The sequence below is a fragment of the Piliocolobus tephrosceles genome, chromosome 4 (assembly GCF_002776525.5).
Source record: "Piliocolobus tephrosceles isolate RC106 chromosome 4, ASM277652v3, whole genome shotgun sequence".
Lineage (NCBI taxonomy): Eukaryota > Metazoa > Chordata > Mammalia > Primates > Cercopithecidae > Piliocolobus > Piliocolobus tephrosceles.
In genome coordinates, this window is record NC_045437.1 from 75,161,594 (window position 1) to 75,188,638 (window position 27,045).

Consider the following 27,045-nt stretch of genomic DNA (forward strand, 5'->3'; position numbering starts at 1 on the left):
TTGGCTCATGCTCCATGGACTGCACGCATTGTCCAACAAGCCCCAGTGAGGGTAACTTGGTACCTCAGTTGGAAATGCAGAAAATCACTTGTCTTCTGCGTCGCTCACACTGTGAGCTGTAGACTGGAACTGTTCTTATTGGGCCATCTTGAAACCTCCCCTCATGCTGTGTTTTTCAGCTCCATCAGGTCATTTAAGGTCTTCTCTGCATTGTTTATTCTAGTTAGCCATTCGTCTAACCTTTTTTCAAGGTTTTTAGCTTCCTTGCAATGGGTTCAAACATAGTCCTTTAGCTCGGAGAAGTTTGTTATTACTGAGCTTCTGAAGCCTACTCTGTCAACTCATGGAAGTCATTCTCCATCCAACTTTGTTCCATTGCTGGTGAGGAGCTGCAATCCTTCGGAGGAGAAGAGGCGCTGTGGTTTTTGGAAATTTCAGCTTTTCTGCTCTGGTTTCTCCCCATCTTTGTGGTTTTATCTACCTTTGGTCTTTGATGTTGGTGACCTATAGATGGGGTTTTGGTGTAAATGTTTTTTTGTTGTTGTTGATGTGGGTGCTATTCCTTCCTGTTCGTTAGTTTTCCTTCTAACAGTCAGGTCCCTCAACTGCAAGTCTGTTGGAGTTTGCTGGAGTTCCACTATAGACCCTGTTTGCCTGGGTATCACCAGCGGAGGCTGTAGAACAGCAAATATTGTAGAAGAGCAAATATTGCTGCCTGATCCTTCCTCTGGAAGCTTCATCCCAGACGGGCAGCTGCCTGCCTATATGAGGCGTCTGTGGGCCCCTACTAGGAGGTTTTTCCCGGTAGGCCACATGGGGCTCAGGTACCCACTTGAGGAGGCAGTCTGTCCATTTTCAGTGCTCAGCCGCCATGCTGGGGTAACCACTGCTCTCTTCAAAGCCATCAGACAGGGATGTTTAAGTTTGCAGCAGTTGCTCTCTTTTGTTCAGCTATGCCCTGCCCACAAGTAGAGTCTATAGAAGCAGTAGACTGTGCTGAGCTGTGGTGGGCTCCGCCCAGTTCGAGCTTCCAGGCCACTTTGTTTACCTCCTCAAGCCTAAGCAATGGTGGACACTGCTCCCCGAGCCAGGTTGCCACCTTGCAGTTTGATCTCAGACTGCTGAGCTAGCAAGGCTCTGTGGGCGTGGGACCCCCCGGAGCCAGGCATAGGAGAGAATCTCCTTGTCTGCTGTTGCTAAGACCTTGGGAAAAGCACAGTATTTGGGCAGGAGTGTCCCATTTTTCCAGGTGAAGTCTGTCCTGGCTTCCCTCGGCTAGGAAAAGGAAATCCCCCGACCCCTTGCACTTCCCAGGTGAGGCGACACCCCACCCTGCTTCAGCTTACCCTCCATGGGCTGTACCCACTGTCCAACCAGTCCCAGTGAGAAGAACCAGGTACCTCAGTTGGAAATGCAGAAGTCACCCATCTTCTGCATCGATCACATTGGGAGTTGCAGACCGGAGCCGTTCCTATTTGGCCATCTTGGAATGGATCAATATAAAGTTTTGATAGTTGATTTAGGGTTTGAAGTTTTGTTAATACTTCAGTGAAGAGTTTAGTGGGGAAAATGATGTTTCAAAGTATATGATTAAAATAGTTAGGAAATTTCAAGTGTAAGAGTGATAGGACCATCAAGAGAATTAATATTAAACTTTTCAAGTGGCATAAGTAAAAAGGTGGCTGGGGCGGGGCATGGTGGCTCATGCCCATAATCCTAGCACTTTGAGAGGCCAAGGCAGGCAGATTACCTGATGTCAGGAGTTTGAGACCAGTCTCATCAACGTGGCAAAACCCCGTCTCTACTAAAAGTACAAAAAAACAAAAAAAACAAAAATTAGCCAGGCATGGTGGCATGTGCCTGTAATCCCAGCTACTCGAGAGACTGAGGCAAGAGAATTGCCTGAACCTGGGAGGTGGAGTGAGCTGAGATCGGTGAGCCAAGGTTGAGCCACTGCACTACACCCTGGGTGACAGAGTGAGGCTCCATCTCAGAGAAAAATGGTGACTGGGTGTGGTGGCTCATGTGTATAATCCCAGCATTTTGGGAGGCCGAGAGGAGAGGATTGCTTGAGCTCGGGGCTCAAGACCAGTGTGGGCAACATGGTGAAACCTCATCTCTACAAAAAATACAAAAATTAGTCGGTTGTCATGGCATGTGCCTTTAGTCCCAGCTACTTGGGAGGCTGAGGTGGAAGGATTGATTGAGCCCAAGAGGTTGAGGCTGCAGTGAGCTGTGATCATACTGCTGTACTCTAGACTGGGTGACATAGTAAGACCCTGTCTCGGCAAAAGCAAAAAGGAAAAAAAGGTGTGATAAATAGTTTCATGATGTGGTATTCTAGATGTTTCAAAACTCAAACTTTTACTCTTTAGTATTCTCTGTTCACATAGGTGTCATGGAGCTTATTTGCAGAAAAATGTTTGAGTTTTTGTGTGTTTTTTTTTTTGAGACAGAGTCTCACTTTGTTGCCCAAGCTAGGATCTCTGCTCACTGCAACCTCTGCCTCCCGGGCTCAAGCGATTCTCCTGTCTCAAATTCCCAAGTAGCTGAGATTATGGGTGCCCACCACCATGCCTGATTAATTTTTATATTTTTAGTAGAGGCAGAGTTTCACCATGTTGGTCAGGCTGGCCTCGAACTCCGGACCTCAGGTGATCTGCCCGGCTTTGCCTCCCAAAGGGCTGGGATTACAGGTGTGAGCCATGCTCCTGGCCGAGTTTTCTGTTTTATAAGAGCATAGCCTGTGTAATAGCTTGAAAATAGTCCATTTGTGACCTAGGATCTAATCAATGTTGACTTCTGTTTTCCTTTACATTAGTTTTATTGTTCAGAGGTAATTTGAAAATGGTTAGCTACTGATTGATTTTGTCTTTTTAAGCTTTAAAGCTTTTAAACTGTTTAAGCTTTCTACATTGAGTATTAATTCATATGTGAGATTTTAGTCTTTATATTCTCCTGTATATAAGAAACACTGCATTCAGCATTTGGGATTAATTTACTTTAGCTAGTGGTGTTCTATTCCTTGATAATTAAATTTCTTGGAGATCATGGAATTGAAATAATATCTTAGAGGTAGTTTTATCACTTGGTTAAGAATTTTAGCTTAAGGCCAGGCGCTGTGGCTCACGCCTGTAATCCCAGCACTTTGGGAGGCTGAGGTGGGCGGATCATGAGGTCAAGAGTTCGAGACCATCCTGGCTAACACGGTGAAACCCAATCTCTACTAAAAATACAAAAACAAAACAATTATCCGGGTGTGGTGGTGGGTGCCTGTGGTCCCAGCTACTCGGGAGGCTGAGGCAGGAGAATGGCATGAACCTCCGAGGCAGAGCTTGCAGTGAGCCGAGATCACACCACTGCACTCCAGCCTGGGCAACAGATCTAGACTCCGTCTCAAAAAATAAAAAATAAAAAAAGAATTTTAGCTTAATAGATGCACAGATAGGTTGCATCTTTTGTGTTACCAGCTATGTATTTGGATTATTTGACCTCTTTAAATCTGTTTAAATAGTAACATCAGTAAATGTTACTATTTAAATAGCACATCAGTGCTATTTTACTGATAGCTATTTTACTATCAGTAAAATATATTATGTGCTATTTGAATAGCACATCAGTAAAATAGAGTCAATATTATTGTGCCTCATGGGGGTGTTGTAAGGATTGAGTGGGCAATACATGTGTTTGACATAGTCCTTGGCACATAATGTTCAACAAATGTTAGCTATTATTAAGTCAGTTAAGTATAGAGGATTCAGAGTTTGCACTAAGGTTGTGGTCTAGGTTTGATATTATTCAGGTTTAAAACTTCATTTAATATGAGCTTTTTCATTGTCCCCTCTGCTTTTGACAGAACATAGGTGGGAAGAAGAGAGTTCAGAGTCTCTTTCATTCCAGTCCTGTGCTTTTTTAGCCAGACTAGTGAGTGGTTTTTGCTTTTTTTTTTTTCCCCCAGAGATGGGATCTCACTCTGTCACCCAGGCTGGAATGCAGTAGCATGACCATTGTTCATTGCTGCTTTATTTTCCGGGCTCAAATGATCCTCCTGCCTCAGCCTCCCAGATAGGCAGGACTACAGGCATGTGCCACTGCACCTGATTTTTTTTATTTTTAATAGAGATGAGGTCTTACTGTATTGCCCAGGCTGTTCTTGAACTCCTGAGCTCAAGTGATCTTCCCACCTTGACTCCCAGAGTTCTGGGATTAGAAGCATCAACCACTGTGCCCAGCTCTTAATAGATTTTAAGAGATAGACTCTATTATAAGTTTAAAATCTTTGAATCTTCTCCCATAGAAACACATATGCAATTTTTTTTGCACTATTGTGGTGAGGGACAGTTCATGGTGCTGCCTTTCAAGCCTACTTATAGATTCCCTGTTCTGGAGAAAGTATTCATTTCAGCATAAAGTTACTAAAGAGGGAATATGGGGCTGGTTTAGACAGTCTTGGAGCCCCCAAATAAGACAAGAAAAGCACCTGTACTTGTTAGGTTTCTATATTTAGTCGATTTTCATACCGTTATGAAGAAATGCTCAAGACTGGGTAATTTATAAAGAAAAAGATGTTTAATGGACTCACAGTTCCACATGGCTGGGGAGGCCTCACAATCATGGCAGAAGGTGAAGGAGGAGCAAAGAGTGTGTGCAGGGGAACTGCCCTTTATAAAACCATCCGATCTTGTGAGACTTACTCACTTTCATAAGAATAGCGCAGGAAAACCTGCCCCCTTGATTCATTTACCTGCCACTAGGTCCCTCCCATAACATGTGAGGATTATGGGAGCTACAATTCAAGATGAGATTTGAGTGGGGACACAGCCAAACCATACCAGTTTCTTTTTATTCTGATGCCTGTATACCATCAATAATTTCTTGTATTACTTGATTCTAGTAGTCGTGATTGTTAGCAACCATGTTCCAGAGGTTTTCAATGTCTTATCACAGCCTAATGCCACTTCTGAGAGTAGGATATTGCTTCTGTGAGCAAAACAGTTTATTTTGATACAGTACTACTAGAGTGTAATAGAGGTATCAACAAGTAATGTTTATCAGTTCCTTTCTATGTGCCTATGCATTCCCAGCTAAGCACTTTACCTGCATTATTTTATTTGTATAAAAGCATGTTCCACTATTACCTCATTTGGCAAATGGAAAATCTCAGGCTTAATACTTTGCCCAAAGTCACACAACTTTAAGTGGGAGAGTCTGGATTCAAACCCAAGTGTGTAAATTTGTGTTCTCATATCTGCCATGTGGAGTTGCCAGAGTTAAAGACATTTAGTGCTGTGCTTTAGTTAACTTGTGTCTCCACATCTTAGCCCTTTGAAATAATGAAATACTTTGTCTTTTCCTGTCACGCCAAATGGTAGTTGTAATTAATATCTCTGGTATTGATTTGGCATGTGAAATAAACTTTATAAGATCAAATAAGCTTATTTTCTGAAATTTATTATCATACTTTAGGGAAGAACTTTTCTATTAAAATTGTGCTGCAACTTGGCTGTAGAAGTCATTAAACCAAAAACTACTTGCTTATTTGAAGTTCAGTTTTCCAGTAGGTTTTGATCTGAAAGAGCCAGGATGACAAGTAGTAGAGAACTTTTATTTATGTATTCTGATGAGGAAATACATTACTTAGGTGGATTTATTATGAATAAATATCTATGATACCATAAATACTTTATCGTAAACTGAGGCCGATTACAATTTAAGCCACATAGCTTAAATCAATGTGTAGTGGTTTTTTAAAAAATCTATATTTCTGTTCTTTGTTTGGTTTAAAATAGCTACGTTCAAGCTGATTTAAACAGTCTGCTTTCTAATCTGTTCCTGCACACAAGACCACCTTTGGTTCTGAATGCCGATAGTTCTTCTTCCCCTGATGATTTTTTTTTTTTTTTCCTGGACCTTTTCTGATTCTGGCTAAGGTACAGCCCTCCTGGGGGTCTTCTGTCTCTTCCAGAGCTCCTCAGCTTTTCCTTGCCCTTCCCTCAAGCATCTGAAAGGAACTTGATATTCTCATGATGATTGTATTGCTTCAGATTGTTTTGAGTTTGACTGATTTTGCATTTGCAGTAGTTTGGACAGCTTAGGTAAGGGAAGATTTGTGCTCTCTTGGAGATGAGAATCTAGGTAGTTAAGTAAGTGCTGGGATATGGAGTTTATGTCGTAGAGAGCTTTGAAGTGTTTTAAAATAATCATTCATATTCATGGTCAGTGTGCAATAAAATGAGTTTTATTGTCTCATTCAGAAACAGAAAAGTTGGTAAAATGAAGTAAATAAAATCTATTGAGAATGATATTTAACCTGTTTAATATCTTTTATTTAGCTTCATTTAAAGTAAAACTAGACAAAAGTAGACTTTGAGGTTTTCATTTGATCAGTTTTGTACACTAACTGTGCATTTGTTTGTACTAACTATACATACAGATAGAGGAAGGTGGACTAGTTTTAACATAGCTCCATTTGTATTTGAAAGCAATGTTTTAGAAATAGTTTTTGAGTAGGACGTCTTAATTTTTAAAACGTATTCAGTATCTTCTAATAGATTTCTTAACTAGAAATTACAGTTAGGCAGTTTTAGCTTCTAAAATGTGTCTGTGAATTTGGAACCAAGGTAGTGGACATAGCTGTTGTGAAGCCTGTAGATATTATTCAACCCCTTTTTAGAGCACATATTTTATATATTTATAATGTAAAACATTTTAATAGTCTGGTTTCTTGGCACACAAAATAGAAGTAAAAACTCTAAGTGAAACAAACAGAATATTAAGTTATATTCTTCATTCTTTGCCAGAGGGACAGGGAAATAGAAATATACTTTAGAAGTGTCTGTTTCAAAATAGTAAAAGAAAAATGATTATTAGAAGTGATGTTTTGTGTAGTGACCCTAGAGAGATGAGTCATACATAGGATTTCTATTCGATATTATAAAAAATATTAAATTGTAGATTTTGATGTTGGTTATTTTTCATTAATAATTTTTCTCAGCTGTATGGTCATTAATACCAACTTTGGTGTAATATAGTGCTGATACAATTACTATAAGATGTGGAACCATTTAATTTAAATCTGACTAACATAGAAAACATTATTAATGAACCAGTAAAATTTGCTCTTTTGTACCTTGGGGGAAATGGCTGATTCTAGAGCAGGGGTCTCCAACCCCTGGGCTGCAGGCTTGTACTGGTCCGTGGCCTGTTAGGAACCAGGCCACGTAGCAGGAAGTGAGCAGCAGCTAGCTAGCATTACCACCTGGTCTCTGCCTCCTGTCAGATCAGCAGTGGCATGAGATTCTCATAGGAGCACAAACCCTATGGTGAACTGCATGTACAAGGGATCTCGGTTGCAGGCTCCTTATGAGAATCTAATGCTGATGATCTGAGACAGTTTCATCCTGAAACCATCCCACTCCACCATACATAGAAAAATTGTTTTCCACGAAACAGGTCCCTGGTGCCAAAAAGGTTGGGGACCGCTGCTTTACTGTATTCATGTTAACTCACTGCCGTGTTTGTACACTGGTTATAGAAATGTAAAAACCTTAAAATAGTCAAGACAACTTTGAAAAAGAACAATAAAGTTGATGGACTAACACTACTAATTAGAAGTCTTACTAGGAAACTTCAAAATCAAAATAGTATAATATTGACAAAAAGGTAGACAAATGGAAGAGTGGGAGAGAATGGCGAGCCCAGAAATAAACCCACTCATAGACAAACTAGTAATTCTGAGAAAGGTACAAAGGGAATGCAATGCAGAAAGGACAGTCTTTTTAAGAAATGATGTTAGAACAATTGGATAACCAAAAAAGAACTTCATACTTGATATGGTATTTTTAAAAATTAGCTCAAAAAAGAACATAGACTTGAATGTAAAACTGAAAATAGAAAATTAGGAAAAAACAGGAAAAAAAATCTTTACGTCCTTGGCTTGGCAGCTTTCTCAGAAATAACAGTAAAAGCAAGATATATAAAAGAACAAGTGTGAATACACTGGAGTTCATAAAAAGGCAAAACTCCTCTTTAAAGAAACTTTCTTCTTCCTCCTCCCCCCTCCTTCCCCTCCCCCCCTTCCTCCCCCTTCCCCCCCCTCCTTCGCCCCCCCCCTCCATCCTCCCCCTCCTCTCCTCCTCCCCTCTCCCTTTCTTCCCCTCCACCCTCTCTCCCTGTCCCCCTCCTTCCCTCCTCCCCCTCCTCCTCCAATACTACTACTACTTCTTCCTCTTCCTCCTCTTCCTCCTCTTTCTCGTCTTCCTCTCCCCACCCCCACCCCCTTTTTTTAAATGAAGATGGGTGTCTGCTATGTTGCCCAGGCTGGTGTCAAACTCCTGGCCTCAAGCAATCCTCTTAGGGCCTGAATAGCTGAGATTACAGGTGTGAGCCATTACACCAGCTCCCAAAAGACACTCTTAAGAGAATGAAAAGACAAGCAACAGACCGAGAGAAAAACTCCTTTGTCAAGCATGTATCTGAAAGAGGACTTGTACTTCTAGAATATAGTTTTAAAAACTGTCACAACTCAATGATAAGGGAAAAAGCAATCTAATTACAACATCAGAAAAAGATTTTGATTAGTTCATGAAAGAAGATCTGTATATGACAAAAAGCACATAAAAAGATACTCAACAATATTACTTATTAGGAAGATGCAAATTAAAACCACGTAAGATGCCACTGTACAGCTGTTAGAATAGCTAGAATTAGGAAGACCATAACAAGTGTTAGTGAGATGTGGAGAAGCTGGAATATTCATGTACTGCCAGTGGGGATGAAAAATAGAACAACCAGGCTGGGCGTGGTGGCTCACACCTGTAATCCCAGCACTTTGGGAGGCTGAAGTGGGCAGATCACTTGAGGTTGGGAGTTCGAGACCAGCCTGACCAACATGGAGAAACCCTGTCTGTACTAAAAATACAAAATTAGCTGGGCATGGTGACCCATGCCTGTAATCCCAGCTACTTGGGAGGCTGAGACAGGAGAATCGCTTGAACCTGGGAGGCGGTTGCGGTGAGCCGAGATCATGCCATTGCACTCCAGCCTGGGCAACAAGAGTGAAACTCCATCTCAAAAAAAAGAAAAAAAGAAAAATAGAACAACCTGTTTGTAAAACAGTTTGGCAGTTTCTTAAAAAGTTATACCTATACCTATGATATGTTCCAGCCTTTCCACTTGTAGGTATTTACCTAAGAGAAGAAGGAAATATATGTTCATGGGAAGACTTGTACATGACTATTAATAATAGCTTTATTATCAATAATAATAATAACTTTATTTGTAATAATAATAAACTAGAAACAACCTAAATGTCCAATAGTGAATGAATAAACTGTGGTATATTTACACAATGGAATACTACTCAACAATGAAAAGGAATGAACTTTTGATACTTGCCACAGAACTGGGTGGATCTCAGAATAGTGGTACTGAGTAAAATGAGCCAGACAAGAAAAAAAGACTATATAATATATGATCCCATTTATATAAAACTCTAAAATAGTCAAACTATGGTAACAGAAAAGCAGTGGGTAGGGTAGGGCTACCAAGGGTTTCAAGGAACTTTGGGGATATGCTCACCGTAGTGATTGGGGAATCAGGTATATAAATGTGTCAGAACTTATTAAAGTGATATTTTAAACATTTACAATTCATTGTTGATTATAATTCTAAATGCTGTTTAATAAAAGAAGAAAATGAATAAGTTTTTTTGTCAAGAGGGATTGTGGTGCAGTTGGAAATTGAAAGGACAAAGTGAGGTTAGAATAACGATATTTAGTGTTAGTATGATGAATTCACACAAGTTTTACCATATTGTTAACTTGAGGCCTCAGGTGGTTGCCACTTTTTTTTCTTGTTTGTGCTTTTAAGGTTTGAATGTCATTCTGCAGGTGAGTGTAAAGATAATGAGAAAAATGACGTTTCCCCCCTTTTTTCTTTCTAACCCCCTTTTTTCTTTCTTTCTTTTTTTAAAAGGAGTGACAGTTCATTTAGATTCTTTGTATTCTTCTTCGTCTATATTTGTCAGTTTGCTGTACATGTACTCCAAGCTGCAGGATTTCATAATTGGGGCAATTGGTAAGTTGTTTTTTTGTTTTTTTTGTTTTTTTTACTAGTTTTCAGCTTTAATATTATATTACAATTTTTGGCTTCCTAACCCAGTTAACACAGAAAAACGAGATTAGAAAACATAAAAGCAAAAATTGTTTTAAAAATGCAATTTAAAAATCTCATAAGGCATAAACTTTGGACAAACCTGTCTCTTTGAAGATTATGTTCAAAAACAGCACATTTTATCTAGTTTAAATAAATATATGTATATAAGAGGCACTAAGAGGAAGACCGCAGAAGGGACTGAGGTGGTCAGAGAGATAGAGGGAGGGACCAAGGAATGTGGAAGGGACAGGAAAGAATTTCAGGGATTTTAAGGAAAAGGATACCTATTATGTGTAAAGCCCTATTTTAGGTGTACAAACAGATATATTTTTATATATGAGTATACATGGACACTTGTCTTTGAAAGGTAGAATCACTGCACATACGTATATACATACATCTTTAAACAATCGAATCATTCTCATGGCTCATTCAGTGGGGGACCCTCAGAAATGGCGACTATCTGGACCCAGGCTAGGAGATAATAGCAGATTTAGGTCTCTCTTTACACTCTGATGCAAACATTCCTTGAGTGAAATGGTGGGTGGAAGAGTACACATCTCTAAAAGTATCTGTTCCTCTCTTCTTTCTTTTATACTGACTTGCATTCAGCTGTATTCTTACATGCCAGAAGCATATGTGCTGCAACTTTGTTCCACTGTGTACATAAACCAAAATTGAAATTAGCGTTTAATTAGAGTGTGTTGAGGACTTAAATTTAGTATGCTGCTACTGAAGTGGAGTAGTGATTGGCAGTCAGACAATTCTTGGCAGTTCTGCAGCGCTCCTAATGGTCATAAATATATGCAGAGAATTTATATAAATATTTTAAATCAGTTCTCAGAAAAAGTAGTTTTTATTATTATTTTAAATAGTGTCTAGTTTTTGGTATTTTAGGGAAAGGAATGTTTTAAATGTTTAATTGAAAATATACTGCTTACTTTAACAGCACAAGGTTTTTTTTATTCTCGCGAAATTGAGGTAATTTCTTTTGCTTTTTAGCACAGACATAGGGAAAATGCTAAAATTGAGCATAACAGCATGTATGTGACTAAATAGCATAAAAAGAGTCTGCTAATGAGGGTGCATGTAGAATTGACCTGTTTTAAGATAGACCCACATGTAATTCAGATTTTTTAGGTTAAACTTTTTACTTTTAGGTAATTGTAGATTCACGTACAATCATGAGAAATAATACAGAGATCTCAGGTACCCTTTATCTAGTTTCTCCCAATGGTACTCATCTTGCAGAACTATAGTAAAATATAAAAACCAAGATCTTGACGTTGATAGTAAAGATACAGCACATTTTCATCACCAGAGGATTCCTCATGTTGCTTTTTCATAGCCACACTCAAAACCTCCCTATTCCCCCTCACTCCTTAACCCCTGGCAATCCCTAATATGTTCTTCATTTCTGTTGTTTTGTCATTTCAAGAAGGTTATAGATGTGGTATCATAGTCTATAGCCTTTGGCTTTTTTCACTCAGTGTTATTTTCTGGAGATTTATCCAGGTTGTTATGTGTATCTGTAGTTTATTCTGATTGGTTGGTTGATTGAGACAGAGTCTCACCCTGTCACCCAGGCTGTAGTGCAGTGGGGTGATCTCAGCTCACTGCCTCCACCTCCTCGTTTCAAGTGATTCTCATGCCTCAGCCTCCCAGTTACTAGCTGGGATTACAGACACCTCCCACCCAGCCCAGCTAATTTTTCTATTTTTAGTAGAGACAGGGTTTCACCATGTTGCCAGTTAGGTCTTGAACTCCTGGCCTCATGTGATCTGCCCGCCTCAGCCATCCAAAATGCTGGGATTACAAGCATGAGCTACCATGTCTGGCCTCCTTTTTATTTTTGAGTAGTGTTCTATGATACAGGGATGTATCACAGGTTATTTAACGGTTCACCAGTTGAAGGACATCAGTATTGTGTCCAGTTTTGGACTATTACAAATAAAGCTGCCATGAAATTTGTGAATAGATTTTTGTGTGAACATAATTTTCATTTCTCTGGGATAAAGGCCAAGAGTGTAATTATTGAGTTATATGGACGTTGCATGTTTAGTTTTTTAAAGAAACAAACTGTTTTCTAGAATGGCTGTACTATTTTACACTCCCACCAACAAGTATGACCAATTTCGTCTCCACTTCCTCACCAGCATTTGGTGGTTATAACTTTTTCTTTTAGCCATCCTAATAGGTGTGTAGTGATATCTCATTGTGATTTTGAACATCTTTTCATGTGCTTATATGTTGTCTTTATGTCCTCTTGGTAAAATGTCTCTTCATGTCTTTTATCCATTTTCTTAATAATTTTTTTGTTCTGTTGAGCTTTGAAAGTTATGTATATTCTAAATGTGAATCCATTGTTGGATATATGGTTTATAAATATCTTCTTCCGTAATTCAGCAGAATTGAAAATAAACATTTTAAAAAATGTAGTAGTAGGCCAGGCGCGGTGGCTCACGCCTGTAATCCCAGTGCTTTGGGAGGCCAAGTCAGGTGGATCATGAGGTCAGGAGTTGGAGACCAGTCTGACCAACATGGTGAAACCCCATCTCTACTAAAAATACAAAAAGTAGCCAGGCGTGGTGGCACACACCTGTAATCCCAGCAATTCAGGAGGCTGAGGCAGGAGAATCGCTTGAACCCAGGAGGCGGAGGTTACAGTGAGCCGAGATCATGCCACTACACTCTAGCTTAGGCGACAGAATGAGACTTTGTCTCAAAAAAAAAAAAAGTAATAAACTCAAAACTCATAAGCTTAAAAAATGTACAGCTTAAAAAATGTACAGTGTGGGATTAAACACTTGAGCCTCTGGAGTTTGGTTTGCCTTCGAATTCAGACTATGCCATATATAAGCCGTGTGACCTCGGGCAAGTTACTTGAATATCTCAGTTCCTCATTTGTAAAATTAGGAATTTAAAACAGCATCTATCCTATTGGGTGGGTTGTGAGAATTAAATGCGCTAATACACGTAAAGAACTTGAACATTGCTTGACTGGTAAGTGTTGAATATGTGTTAGATATTATGCTATTTTAAAAAAGTTTACATTAACTTTTGCCTAATTACACTTTTTATTACTTTGTAGTGGTTGGATTTCATCCCTTACTGGTCTCAACCAAAATATTCCTGTTGGAATCATGATGATAATCATAGCAGCACTTTTCACAGCGTCAGCAGTCATCTCACTAGTTATGTTCAAAAAAGTAAGTGAAATTTTATGTCTAAATTTTTATAGTGAACCTGATGTAAAGTTTTCATTTTCCCATTTTGCTGTAATTTGGTGTAACCTGAAGCCATTTTATCGTTACTGTACAAGCTTGCTTTCTGAGGATTACTTTTTACAATTAAAAGTTATGCATATGTACATTTTAGAAAATTGCATCACATTTTAAACTTCAGTAAAAAGGGAATATTTTAAAATCATTTTAACTGAAAGCTTTCATGAGTTCAAGAGTCAGCCTCATTTTTAAAATTTGGATTTTTTAATATATGCTAAATTTCTTTTTTTAATATGAAGCATATTAGCCTGATTAATGAATAGAAGCAAAACTGTTATGTGGTATGTCCTTTTTATTCATATATACCTCTTAGGTTTTGTTTTTTTGGTTTTTAAAAATGTTTTATTATAAATTCAGAGGAAACGTGCAAGTTTGTTACATGGTTATGTTGCATAATGCTGGGGTTTGGGCTTCTATTGAACCCATCACCCAAATAGTGAAGATAGTACCTGATAGTTTTTCAAGCTTTGCTCTTCTCCCTCCCTCCCTTTTGGAGTCCCCAGTGTCTGTTGTATCCATCTCTATGTCTGTGTGAACCCTTTGTTTAGCTCCCACTTCTGAGTGAGAACATGCAGTGTTTGATTTTCTGTTTGTGTGTTAATTCACTTAGGATAATGGCCTCCAGCGGCATCTATGTTGCTATGAAGGACGTAATTTCATTTTTTTATGTGGTATAGCTTTTCATGGTGTATGTGTATCACATTTTCTTTATTCAGTCTACTATTGATGGACACTTAGGTTGATTCTGTGACTTTGCTATTGTGAATAGTGCTACAATAAGCATATGAGTGCAGGTGTCTTTTTGATAAAAGGATTTCTTTTCCTTTGGTTAGATACCCAGTAGGGGGATTGCTGGATTGAATGGAAGTTCTATTTTGACTTCTTTGAGAAATCTCCATACTGTTTTCCATAGAAGTTGAAGAAACGTACATTCCCATCAATGGTATATAAGCATTCCATTTTCTCTACATCCTTGCCAACATCTGCTATTTTTTGACTTTTTAATAATAGCCATTTTGACTGGTGTGAAATGGTAATTATTGTGGTTTTGATTTGCATTTCTCTAATTGGTGATGTTGAGTTTTCTCATGTTTGTTGGCTGTTTGTATGTCTTCATTCAAGACGTGTCTGTTGATGTCCTTTGCCTACTTTTTGATGGGGTTGTTTTTTTTCTTGTTGATTTAAGTCCTTTATAAATTCTGGTTGTTAGTCCTTTGTCAGATGCATGGTTTGCACATATTTTCTCCCATTCTTTAGATTGTCTGTTTACTCTGTTTATTCTCGCTCTTTCTTTCTGTCTTTCCTCTGTCTCTCTGTCTTCCTGTCTTTCTTTCGTGAAAGAGAGTCTCACTCTATTGCCCAGGCTGGAGTGCAGTGGCACAATCTCAGCTCATTGCAATCTCCACCTCCCGGGTTCACACAGTTTTCCTGTCTCAGCCTCTTGAGTAGCTGGGATTACAGGCATGAACTAGCATGCTCAGCTGATTTTTGTATTTTTAGTAGAGATGGAGTTTGACCATGTTGGCCAGCTTGGCCTCAAACTCCAGACCTCACATGATCAGCCCTCACAAAGTACTGGGATTACAGGCGTGAGCCACCGTGCCCAGCCTGTTTAGTGTTTCTTTTGCTGTGCAGAAGCTCTTTAAGTCCCATTTGTCAATTTTTGTTTGTGTTCCATTTGCTATTGAGGTCTTAGTAGTAAATTCTTTGTCTAGGCCAATGTCTAGAAGAGTATTTCCTAGATTTTCTAGGATTTTTGTAGTTTGAGGTTTTACATTTAGGTCTTCAATCCATCTTGAGTTAATTTTTGTATACGGTGAGAAGTAGGGGTCAATTTTATTCTTCTGCATGTGGCTAGCCAGTTTATCCAGCACCATTTATTGAATAGGGTGACCTTTCCCCATTGTTCATTATTGTTAGCTTTGTTAAAGATCAGTTAGTTGTAGGTGTGTGGCATTATTCTGGGTTCTCTGTTCCATTGGTCTGTCTGCTTTTGTACTGGTTACCATGCTGTTTGGTTACCATAGCCCTTTTCTTTTTTTGAGACAGAATCTTGCTCTGATGCCCAGGCTGGAGTGCAGTGGCACAATCTGGGCTCACTGCACCCTCCACCTCCCCAGGTTCAAGTGATTCTCATGCCTCAGGCAGCCATGTAGTTGGGACTACAAGCGTGAGCCACCACGCCTGGCTAAGTTTGTATTTTTAGTAGAGATGGGATTTCACCATGTTGGCCAGGTTGGTCTCTAACTCCTGGCCTGAAGTGATTTGCCCGCCTCGGCCTCCCAAAGTTCTAGGATTACAGGTGTGAGCCACTGTGCACTATAGTTTGAAGTCAGGCAATATGATCTGGCTTTGTTCTTTTTGCTTAGGATTGCTTTAGCTATTCGGGCTCTTTTTGGTTCCATATGACTTTTAGAATTGTATTTTCTACTTCTGTGAAAAATGATGTTGGTAATTTGATAGGAATTGTATTGAATCTATATATTGCTTTGGGCAGTATGGTCATTGTAACAATATTGATTCTTCTAATCCATGAATGTGGATGCTTTTACATTTCTTTGTGTCATGTATGATTTCTTTCATCAGTGCTTTGCAGTTCTTAGGGATTTCTTTCACTTCCTTAGTTAAATGTATTCTAGATGTGTGTAGGGGTGTGTGTGTTTGTCTATTGTAAATGGGATTGAGTTCTTGATTTGGTTCCCAGCTTGAATGTTGTTGGTGTTTAGAAATGCTACTGATTTTTGTATGTACTTTTGTGATGCTACTGATTTTGTATCTTGAAACTTTTTGTTGGTTTTTTGAGACAGAATCTCACTCTGTTGCCCAGGCTGGAGTGTAGTGGTGTGACGTTGGCTCACTGCAGCCTCTGCCTCCTGGGTTCAAGCGATTCTCACGTTTTAGCCTCCTGAGTAGCTGGAATTACAGGTGTGGCACCCGGCTAATTTTTTTGTATTTGTTGTAGAGATGATTTTGCCATGTTGGCCAGTCTGGTCTCTAACTCCTGACCTGAAGTGATTCACTTGCGTTGGCTTCCCAAAGTTTGGGAGTACAGGCGTGAGCCACCGCACCCGGCCTATATCTTGAAACTTTACTCAAGTTATTTATCAGGTTTAGGAGTCATTTGGAGGAATCGTTAGGATTTGTTAACTGCCCAGTTGTTTTAGCTACACTTCTTCCTGGAGAATTCCCAAGTCTGTTTTCATATCCTTAAAAAAAAAAAATCATTACATGGAGGAAGGTAAATTAGTGTTTTTATTTGTTTATTTAAAGTTTTGTTTTGTCTTACATATATATAATTTTGATATATTTTATACATATTCAAACATGATATTGAGACCTTGGGAATAACACCTATGTTTTAAATGATAAAGACTTTTTGATAGTTCTCACTTGAAAGAAAATAAGTACTTATAATTTTTTTACTATTTTATTTCTTGAGGATATGTATGAGAAATGCATAGAAATAATTTTACCTTATATTTAAAACCACTTTGTACTCTTTCAGTACTTTACTCAGATATTTGCCTTTTATCCTTCTCAAAACCCTATGAAGGTTAAACTGTGTCTGTTCTTCCATATTTTCTCTATTTGAAATTTTTAACTTCTCTTCTGCACCAAACACACATACCATTGACACTCAGCTTTCTAATGTTACTAAATCCCTTTTCCAGTTTTCCTCCTCCTTAACCTCTGTAGCTTTCTATACCACAGGTGGCTCCTCTGCTAAGACTTTGCAATGATGTTCTAATTCTCCTGCCTCTCTGGCTCTTCTTTCTCATCCATGTCTTTATCCAGTTCATAATAAGGTCTTAAATGTAATTGGCTCTTTGTGCTGTGCAGTCATTTTCTTTGGGAATTTCATCTTCCCTTATGTTTTTCAGTTTCTTCTCTACCTAGGTGACCTAGAATCTTGGAATTGGAAAAGATAATGCTTTGCATAAACCTTTAGTTGCATCTTCAGTTTGTCATTTTCATCTCCAGTTGATGTCATCTTTTCACAATAATGTATCATAAACTCTTCAGTTTCTTAGTGCTAGATGTTCCTTTTGAATGTTCTGATTAATATTCAAGAAGCGTTTATTAAGACCATATATTGTATAGATTCAGTTATTATGAAATGTCTAAAATGGGCAAATATATAGAGACAGAAAATGTATTACAGCTTGACTGTGGCTTATGGGTGGGGTGGGGAGTGGGGGTAATGAAAGTATTCTAAAATTAGGTTGTGTAGATGTTATAGTCACAACTCTATGACTATACTAAAAATCATTGAATCGTATACTTTAAAGGGTAAATTGCATAGTATACAGATTTTATCTTACTGAGGCTTTTTTTTTTTTTTGAAGAAACACTTATTGAATACCTACTATGAATGAGATGGCAATAAGCACTTTATGTAATTCCATTGAACATTTTTGTCAGTGCTGTGATTGCTTCTCTCAGTGCTTTCATTACCTTTTTTTTTTTTTTTTTTGAGGCAGAATCTTGCTCTTTCGCCAGGCTGGAGTGCAATGGCGTGATCTCGGCTCACTGCAGCCTCTGCCTCCCAGGTTCAAGCGATTCTCCTGACTCAGCCTCCCAAGTAGCTGGGATTACAGGCATGCACCACCACACTCAGCTTTTTTTTTTTTTTTTTTTTTGAGATGGAGTCTTGCTCTGTCACCAGGCTGAAGTGCAGTGGCACGATCTCTGCTCACTGCAACCTCCAGCTCCCTGGTTCAAGCAATTCTCCTGCCTCAGCCTCCTGAGTAGCTGGAATTATAGACATGCGCCACCATGCCCAGCTAATTTTTGTATTTTTAGTTGAGACAGGGTTTCACCATGTTGGCCAGGATGGTCTTGATCTCCTGACCTCATGATCCACCTACTGGGATTATAGGCATGAGCCACGATGCCCAGCTGCTTCCATTACTTTTTAATTCACTTTCTTAGATCCCTTTTTAGTATCTTTTCCATCTTTCTCTTCTTTTCCATTTCCAACCTCAGCTAATCCAGAAATTTGTTTTTACAGGTTACTTACATTCCCTCATCCTTCTCGCAGTCCATTTAATATATAATTACCATATTCACTTTAAAAAACCCCCAAAAAATCGGCACTCTGCAGGTTTTTGACGTGGATCTGGGATTGGGAATGGGATTTTGGTGGCAGTGCGAAGAAGGGCTACATTCAGAAACACCAGCATCGCTAAGGTTGTAAAAACACACTACATGCCATAAATTTAGCCAGCAAATAGGCCTTAATAACCTAATGATGAAATCATTTTTATTGTGCTCAGCGATACTTTGGGCCCTACGCAGAACACTGTACCAGTATTATGCCATTTTGTCCTCTCAAGGAATCCTAGGTTGGCATTATAGTGGTGGTGGGAAGAAGGGCTAGTGGTGACATCTCACAGCTCCGTGATTAACACTTTTTTTCCTAGTCAAACTGTACTGCTCAGTTTCTTCAGATACATCATGTACATTCCTTTGTTCCAGATTTTGTTTATATGATGTTTTTAAACCCATGCATTAATTCGTCTTCTCGGCTAGTTGAAGACCTATTAGTGTTCTTTCAAGACCCAGCTCTGATCTTGCTGTGTCTCCCAGAATGTTTTTTGTTGCCTTGTATCTTAGGGACCATGTCATTCTCTGTTTTCTTGGGGAAATTTAACTGTCTATATTGCTCACTGTGGGACCTAGGCAGAAGCCAGTTTATATGCCTTATGGTGCATGTATTCTGAGTACCCACCTGTTAAGCACCCCCAGTGTGAACAAGTCTTTAGCATTGGAATTAGATGAGAAGAGCAAGAGTTTTGCTTTGGAACCATACAACTCAGTTGAAATTTTGGCAACTTCACTTACAGCTGTGTGACCTGAGACAGGCTTCTGTAACCACTCAGGTTTAGTGTCCTGAACTGTACTCCAAGCTGCGTGAGAGTGGAGACCTGTTCTGTATGCTCTCAGGTTGTATTCCTCACATCTGGAACAGTGACATGCAGTGATTAGCATGTGATATGCACTCAGATATTTGTTGAATAAAAGAAGGAATGGGAAGAGTAACTCCTTTTATAGGGTTGGTGTGAGGGTAAACTGCATAGAACAGGGCCTTCTCAGTTAATAGTTTTCCTTTCTAATCTTGACCTCTTTATCATTTTATATTCAGGGTCTGGTTTAGTGTCTACTTTTGTTTAGTAAATGCCTTTGTCAAGTCAGCATGCTATCAGAAACAGAAAGAATGAAGAGGTTAATTGCAGGGAATTGGCTGGTGAGGTCAGTCTGATATCAAGAGGGCAGGCCGGAACTCTCAGGCAGAAGCTGAAACTCTAGTCCACAAGTGGGATTTCTTCTTCCTCAGAGGAACTCCAGTTCTGTTCTTAAGGCCCTTCAACAGATTGGATGGGGCATACCCAGATAATTTAGAACACTTCTTAAAGTCAACTGATGGTAGACGCCTATTACATCTACAAAACACCTTCACAACAACACCTAGGTTAGTGTTTGATTGAATAAGTGGAGACTATGGCCTAGCCAAATTAACACATAACACTGACCATTACAGTCAGTGTTGGAGAACTCCTTTATTATTTCACATGGATCATTGAGGGTGTTTTATAGAACTGGAAATATAATACATTTAGAGTATAGTAGAGGGTTTTGTGGTGTGTGGCAGTTTTCACTCATTTGTTAAACAGCTGTTATTGAGCATATATTATGTGCCCGGCACTGACCTGTGCATGAGCTGAGAGCGATCACCTGTTGGTGAGGAAGAGAAATAAATTGGTGGGCCTCCCAATTCAGCGATTTAATGGCCATGATAGAGGTAAGTATAGGGAGCAGAGGGACACCTAATCAAGTTTTGGAGGCCTTTTAAAGTATTGCTTCAGCTGAGATATAATGATGGCTGCTCATCATTATAGTTATCTGAGCAAAAGAATAAGGGACAGGGAAGAGGATAAGAGGGATAAGGAGGTACCAGAGAGTGGGGATACCACGTTCACATCTAGTTGTAGGAAATAACATGGCAAATTCAGGGAATTAAATGTAGCTCAGAATGGATGGGAGATAAAACATGGTGTGTGAGCTGGGGCTAGGAGAATTGTATGGTGTTGGTATTGGAAGATGAAATTGAACACATAAGCATACTTATATCCTACAGTGTCTTGTTAAGAAGTTTAAATCTTCTCCAAAAAGTGGTAGTGAGCCATAGAAGAGTTTTAAGGAGAAGAGTAATTGAATTGATTAGATTTGAATATTAGAAGCATTATTCCGAAATACATTTGGGATTTGTGGGGCCGAGCAGTGGTACTTGGAAACACTTAGGAGACAGGCTAGGAAGCTGATTAGTAATGATGGTGGCCTGAACTAAGGAAATGTGAAGAAAATGTAGTAAAGAGAAAATGAGCAGGTAACGATTAATCCAACTTGGGCCTGGAAGTAGGGGACAAGGTGAGACTCAAGGATGACACCCAGGTTTTTAGATGATGGACCGTTCAGGAAGAGAGTACAAGAAAAATGGTTTGGGGATCAAAATGTTTTCCACATTGATGTTGAGTTTGGGGAGTTTAAATTAACTGGTGGTGCATTAAAATATAAATATTGAGTAGGCTTTTGTATATACAAGTCAGGAGCAAGGGAAGAGCTTTAGGCTGGATTTCTAGACTGGAAAGTATTGACTTGTTGAAGTGAGTGAAGCCTAGAAAGTGTGTGGAGTCAGAAGAGGGCCTTGAGGAGAATACTCACAACAATTAAGACTCTGCTGTGGGTGGAGTATGAAGGGAACTTTAACCAGCACTGGCCGTGGTTGGGGAATGTGTGGCACAGATGATCACTAGAGCCAGGGTGTGGAGGAAGTGTTTATTCTGTAGCTGTTCCATAATGGACTACCCTGTGCATGCTCTGAATTCTTTGACCAGCAGTTTTTTTCCTTTCCATTTTCCAGGTATACAGTTTTTCAGGATCCACCACACATAGGAAAAGTTATAGAACAGTGCTCAGATGCCAGGCATTGAAAAGAAATACGACTTTCTCAAATAAAATAAAAGCATTGATATGGATATCATGCAGCATACTCTGATATTTTGTTGTTGTTATTGTTGTTGTTTTTTACCTCATAAAAAAGTTACCAGAACTTCTCTTTCTATGTGTTCACAAGTTCCTAAACTTCTCTGAGTCTCAGGTTCTTTATCTGTGAAGTAAGGAGTTTAGATGAGATGATTTTCTGTATGATTTTATGAAGTACAATAGGGATACTGTAAGCTAAAATATAATTTGCACCAGCTTTCATATTTTAATAGCAGGCATTTCTCTTGCTGTAATAGAAATTAAGATCCAATTTTAAAAACCTGATTTTTCTTTTTTAATTTTCTGTTTCACACCTGATCAAAACTGGCAGTTTAATGACAAAAAATCCTTTGCAGGTATGTAGCAGTATTTATAACCACTAGGGGTCAGGCTTTTCAAGAACAGTTAATGCCCTGTAACTGTACTCTATGCACAGTTTTGACTATAGAATTGTTGGGTTTTATTAAGCTGTTCTTCTCTTAAGGTAAATGTGCTCTGTCCTATATATTTATCCTAATTGAAATGAATAGGATTTTGGTAATTTCGTTGGCTTTCTCTTGTCTCGCATAACTGAAGTAGGTCATCATTGGTGCTGCAGTGCCCAGTATGAGATTGTGCTGTTGGTTTCCCCCACAGTGTCGTTTTATACTCCACATTTCAAATATTGAAAGAATATGTGTCTCCTGTACATCTACATAGAGAAGAGTCTAGTTTAGTCCTGACGTTTCACAAATGGATTTCTTGTTTTCTCTCAGATTATTTCCAAATGGTGTTTTTTCAGAAGGTCCTTTTTCTATTAGAACTATTAGAAAGAATTGAGTAATGGTTTTGGGCTAAGCGGGAGATGTTATAAATGTGTCAAATAACAGTAAATGAATGCATCACAGAAGACTATGGATCAGGGGAATCCAAAATTTTTTCCTTCTGTTAATTGGTATAAGAGCTAGAATAAGTTAATATGGAAGTAATTAATAGATAATATATCATTTGTATTCCTTTTGGGACCTGGTTTTGCATGATTATCACTTCCATGAAATTTGTTCATAGACTGTCATGTTCACATTAAATAGTTTTTAATAGTGAATTTTTTGGATTTTGAAAGAATTTTAGAAAAAAGTTATTTTACCTCTTTAAAAGACAAGTTTTCTGAAGTGTTTCAAATTTTGTTTATTTAGTACAATATCTATTCTGCAGATACTCATTTTTGTGGGAGCGTTGAATTGGGTCTGTGATACAGAACGCTGTGATTAAGTCTCACTAGTTGGTGTTTTATGGTAAATGCTTTGTGAAGATATCCTATTATATATAAAGTGATAGTTTTCTTAGGTGAAAAGTGACTCTTAGAGTTATCCCTCTGCATGCAGGGGATTGGTTTCAGAACTCACCCATCCATATACCAAATCTATGCATACTTAAGTCTTGGAGTCGACCCTGCGGAACCCATGTATATAAAAAGGCTTCTGTGTACTCGGGTTTTACCTCCCGTGAATACTGTATTTTCTATCTGAGTTTGGTTGGGAAAAAAAATCACATATTATAAGTGGACCTGCCCCGTTCAAGGATCATCATCTGTACTTTCTTTGAAAGCATTGCTATCGTTCACCTCTCCCCCTTGTCTCTCCCACTTTGTAACTTTATTTATGACCTAGGATAGAAAGCTGGTAATTCCACTGTGCTGTTTTTCTGTAGTCACAGATAGGCATGCTACTTCTCTGTCAGAACCATTCAGCACTGTCGTCTTTGCTGACTAGGAATCAATTCTGGATGGTTCACATCGTCTGTTAAAATGCTCATCCATTTACTTGTCACCTTCTTCTAAGGGACACAGATAGAGTAGTACTTTTGAATTCCTAGAAAAAAATGGCACTCTTGAGCAGATTGTTTATATCCTGTCCTCGGTTGATACTCTTAGTTTATTCACCTAAAAAAAAACTTTACCCCCAATTTTTATTGTGTTACCTTTTTCAATAAGAACTAAGCTAGCTACTTAGTAGATCCCAAATCTAGGTTACTGTAACTAAATTATTATCATCTTAGGCATCTTCAAATTTGGTAGATTTGGTAGATTGGTGAGTATTTATAATGCTGTAAATACGGCACTTTCATCTAAGTCATCTTTATATGCATTTTTTTATCAGCTTTATTGAAATATAATTAGCATACAATTCACCCATTTAAAATATACAGTTTAGACCATGCATGGTGGTTCACGCCTGTAATTCTAGCACTTTGGGAAGCTTTGGGAGGCCGAGGAGTTTGAGATCAGCCTGGGCAACATAATGAGACCACCCTCCAACCCCTTACAAGACATTAAAAAAACAAAAAATCCAGACATAGTGGTGTCAGTTTGTTGTCCTAGCTGTTGGAGAGACTGAGGTGGGAGGATCACTTGAACCCAGGAGTCTGAGGCTGCAGTGAGCTGTGATTGCATACCACTACACTCCAGCTTGGGCAACCGAGTGAGACCTTATCTCTAAAAAATACAAAATAATTGAAAAAAAAAAAAAAAACCTAAAGTATACAATTTAATGGCTTTTGGTGTATTGTATTTGTTTTAATTGTGGCAAAATATGTATAACATAAACTTTGTCATTTTAATTATATTTAGGTGTACAATTCAGTGGCATCAATTACAGTCACAGTGTTGCACAACCATCACTAACGTCTATTTCCAGAACTTTGTATCACCCCAAACAGAAACTCTAGTCATTAAGCAATAATTTTATTCCTCCCTATTCTCAGCCTCTGGCAGCCTCTGATTTGCTATGAATTGCCTGTTGTAGATATTTCATATAAATGGAGTTACACAATATTTTCCTTCTGTACCTGGCTTATTTCATTACCATAATGTTTTCAAGGTTCATCCATGTTGCAGCATGTATCAGAAATGCATTCCTTTTTAAGACTGAATAGTATTCCATTGTATCTTTATACCACATTGTGTTTATCTGTTGATGGGCACTTGAGATTTTCCCACCTTTTGGCTATTGTGAATAGTGCTGCTGTGAACATTGGTATACAGGTGTCTGTTTGAGTCTTTGTTTTCACCTCTCTTATGTACATATATACCTAGGTGTGGAATTCCTATGTAGTCTTATAGTAATTCTATGTTTAGCTTTTTGAGGCACCTCCAAACTCTTTTCTGCAAGGACTGTATCATTTTACATTCCCACAAGCACTTTCTCTACATCCTTGCCAACACTTGTGATTTTCCATTTTTCTCATTCCAGCCATCCTAGCAGGTGTGAAGTAGTATGTCTACTTTTAAAACATTTAACCTCTGAGGTGACTGCAAACTAAGCATTTTACTTTGTAACACAGGTATAGTCTCCTTAAGCCATATTGCACTTATTTGGTAAAAACTATTATTAATGAGGACAATTTTGGAACACTTAATCCCCAGCAGGTAGACAAATAATTATTCAGTGGCTTCTACTGCAGATTACTAAGCTGTGTCTTTTAGGGGGTGTAACAATGAGTAGAATTAGTTGTTGCCCTTAGGCAAGTAAAAGCAGGTGGGATATAATACGACATGGACATAAACCCTATAAAAAAAGAAGTACATAACGTGCCTCCCCAGATGTACAAAGGATTGGAGGTACTCTCAATAGGGAAAGCCATGGCTAGTTCAGGCACAAAAGAGCGGACAGAGCATTATTTGAGAGAGTGCTTAAAGGGTGCGTGATTTCAACATGGTGAAACTAGAGCGGCAATTCGAGGGTTTACAGAAGGGATATCTGCCCCATCTGTGGGCAGGAGGGTTAGTAGAGGGTTTCCAGAAATTTCAAACTGAAAATGTTAGGCTTAGAGGGCCATACTTTTTTACAAACTCAAAACAAGAATTTAAAAAATATATATTTAAAAAATTCATTTGTTTTTATTTTCCCAGCTTTTATAAAAGTTGAAATAATTTTGGCCTGACAGGGATCTTAATAAAAGCACAGTTTCTTGAAATGGTATTCTGTATGTTTTAATGAAGACATATGTTTGGATTATTTAAATAAAGTGCCATTATTCTTTACTTCCCATATGATATAGTTTTTCTGTGTCATACACCACCACAGCATGTACTGTCTCTGAAGCTGCATTAAGGAGGCAGGACTCCTTGATGAAATCACATCTACATTTTGGCTGTGACACTTCTGCAGATACTTAAAAATTAATTTATGTTAGTGTAACTCATTTATATAGATTCCGATTTGATCTTTGGGAAAACTCTGAGGAGCACATAGGGTAACAAATATTCTTGTTTTATGGGAAGCAGACTTGAAGTTTTGAGTGGTGGCCAGCCAGCTGGAATTAGTAGAAACCAAATTTAGTGCCTTTTCTGTGATTTTCCTAGAACTAAATATTATTTTAGGAGTAATGCAGTTCCCATAAGTAGAAAAGATAGTATTTAAGTTGCTTAATTTTTTTTTAATTCTCTAGACTATTCTGCATTTATGGAATTTTCCGCTAGGTAATATGCATTCAGGTCACATACACAGTGAGATTTCCTAAAGTGACAGTACAGATAAAAAGGCTGTGCAACTGGGTGATAATTGTGCTCCATTTAAGCAAACCATCAACTGGTACATTTTTTTTTTTTTTTTAAGATAAATTGGATTTTATCAAAATTGAAATCTTTTTTTTTTTTTTTGATACTTTAAGTTCTGGGATACATGTGCAGAACATGCAGGTTTGTTACATGGGTATACATGTGCCATGGTGGTTTGCTGCACCCATCAACCCATCATCTGCATTAGGTATGTCTCCTAATGCTATCCCTCCCCTTGCCCCCCACTCCCAAGCTGTGTAATTTTTTAAAAAAATTATAGTACTTGGTGTCAAAATCTTCTCCCTGATATCAACAGTGTGAATTATCAGTAGATAGCATCTGAAACCCTGGAGGGAAGTAATAAGCTTTTAAATATCCTGATGATTAGCCTATCTTTCACAGGGCCCTGAAATCAAGAATCCACCCTTTTCACATGGATATAATGGATTTGATCCAGCATTTGAGCATTGTGCACTGTATATATATATGTGGTCTTTTCCCTCTAGGTGGCTCTCTGGGTCTGTATAGATTCAAACTATTGAGAAATGTGGCTATTCCTACCTTTATTTTGCTTCTGTGTTCTGTGGGACTGTGAATTACATTTTAGTAAACTGTGAAGGCCGTGAACACATAGTATCAGCCACTCAATTCAGTGCAAGTTTGAAAAAGGAAATAATAAAGCAAATAAGAATTAACATTTATTTTTTATATGCTCACAAAGTTGGGGGAAGGGGGGAAGAGACAGACAAGTGAATCTGTAATTGCATTGCTCTGATTGGGCCTAGTAAGTAAAGAAGGTTGATAAGGTTTCTATAATACACATTTTCTAGGATCCAATCATTTGTACTCACTGTGAGGTAAGTGTCTAGAACATAGGAGTAGTGATTTATCTGTATCTTTAATTTTCCATAGAACACTTGGTTTTAAAAGGGAATAAAAAGAATTACTTTTATACTTATGATAGTGCTAAGGTACTAAGAAAAAGGAATCTTCGGATTTACCAGTATATGTATTTGTCAGTGCTCT

The 27,045-nt window shown here is 38.4% G+C and overlaps 1 protein-coding gene across 2 annotated transcripts in view; it reads left to right on the top strand.

The window, feature by feature from the left end:
* Positions 1-27,045, top strand: part of SCAMP1 (secretory carrier membrane protein 1) — a 116,078-nt gene that overhangs the window by 81,994 nt on the left and 7,039 nt on the right. For both annotated transcript variants that reach the window (XM_023214925.2, XM_023214926.2), the window contains 2 exons: positions 9,976-10,077; positions 13,247-13,364. In XM_023214925.2, the coding sequence (XP_023070693.1) occupies positions 9,976-10,077; positions 13,247-13,364 (220 nt within the window). The remainder of the gene's footprint in view (positions 1-9,975; positions 10,078-13,246; positions 13,365-27,045) is intronic.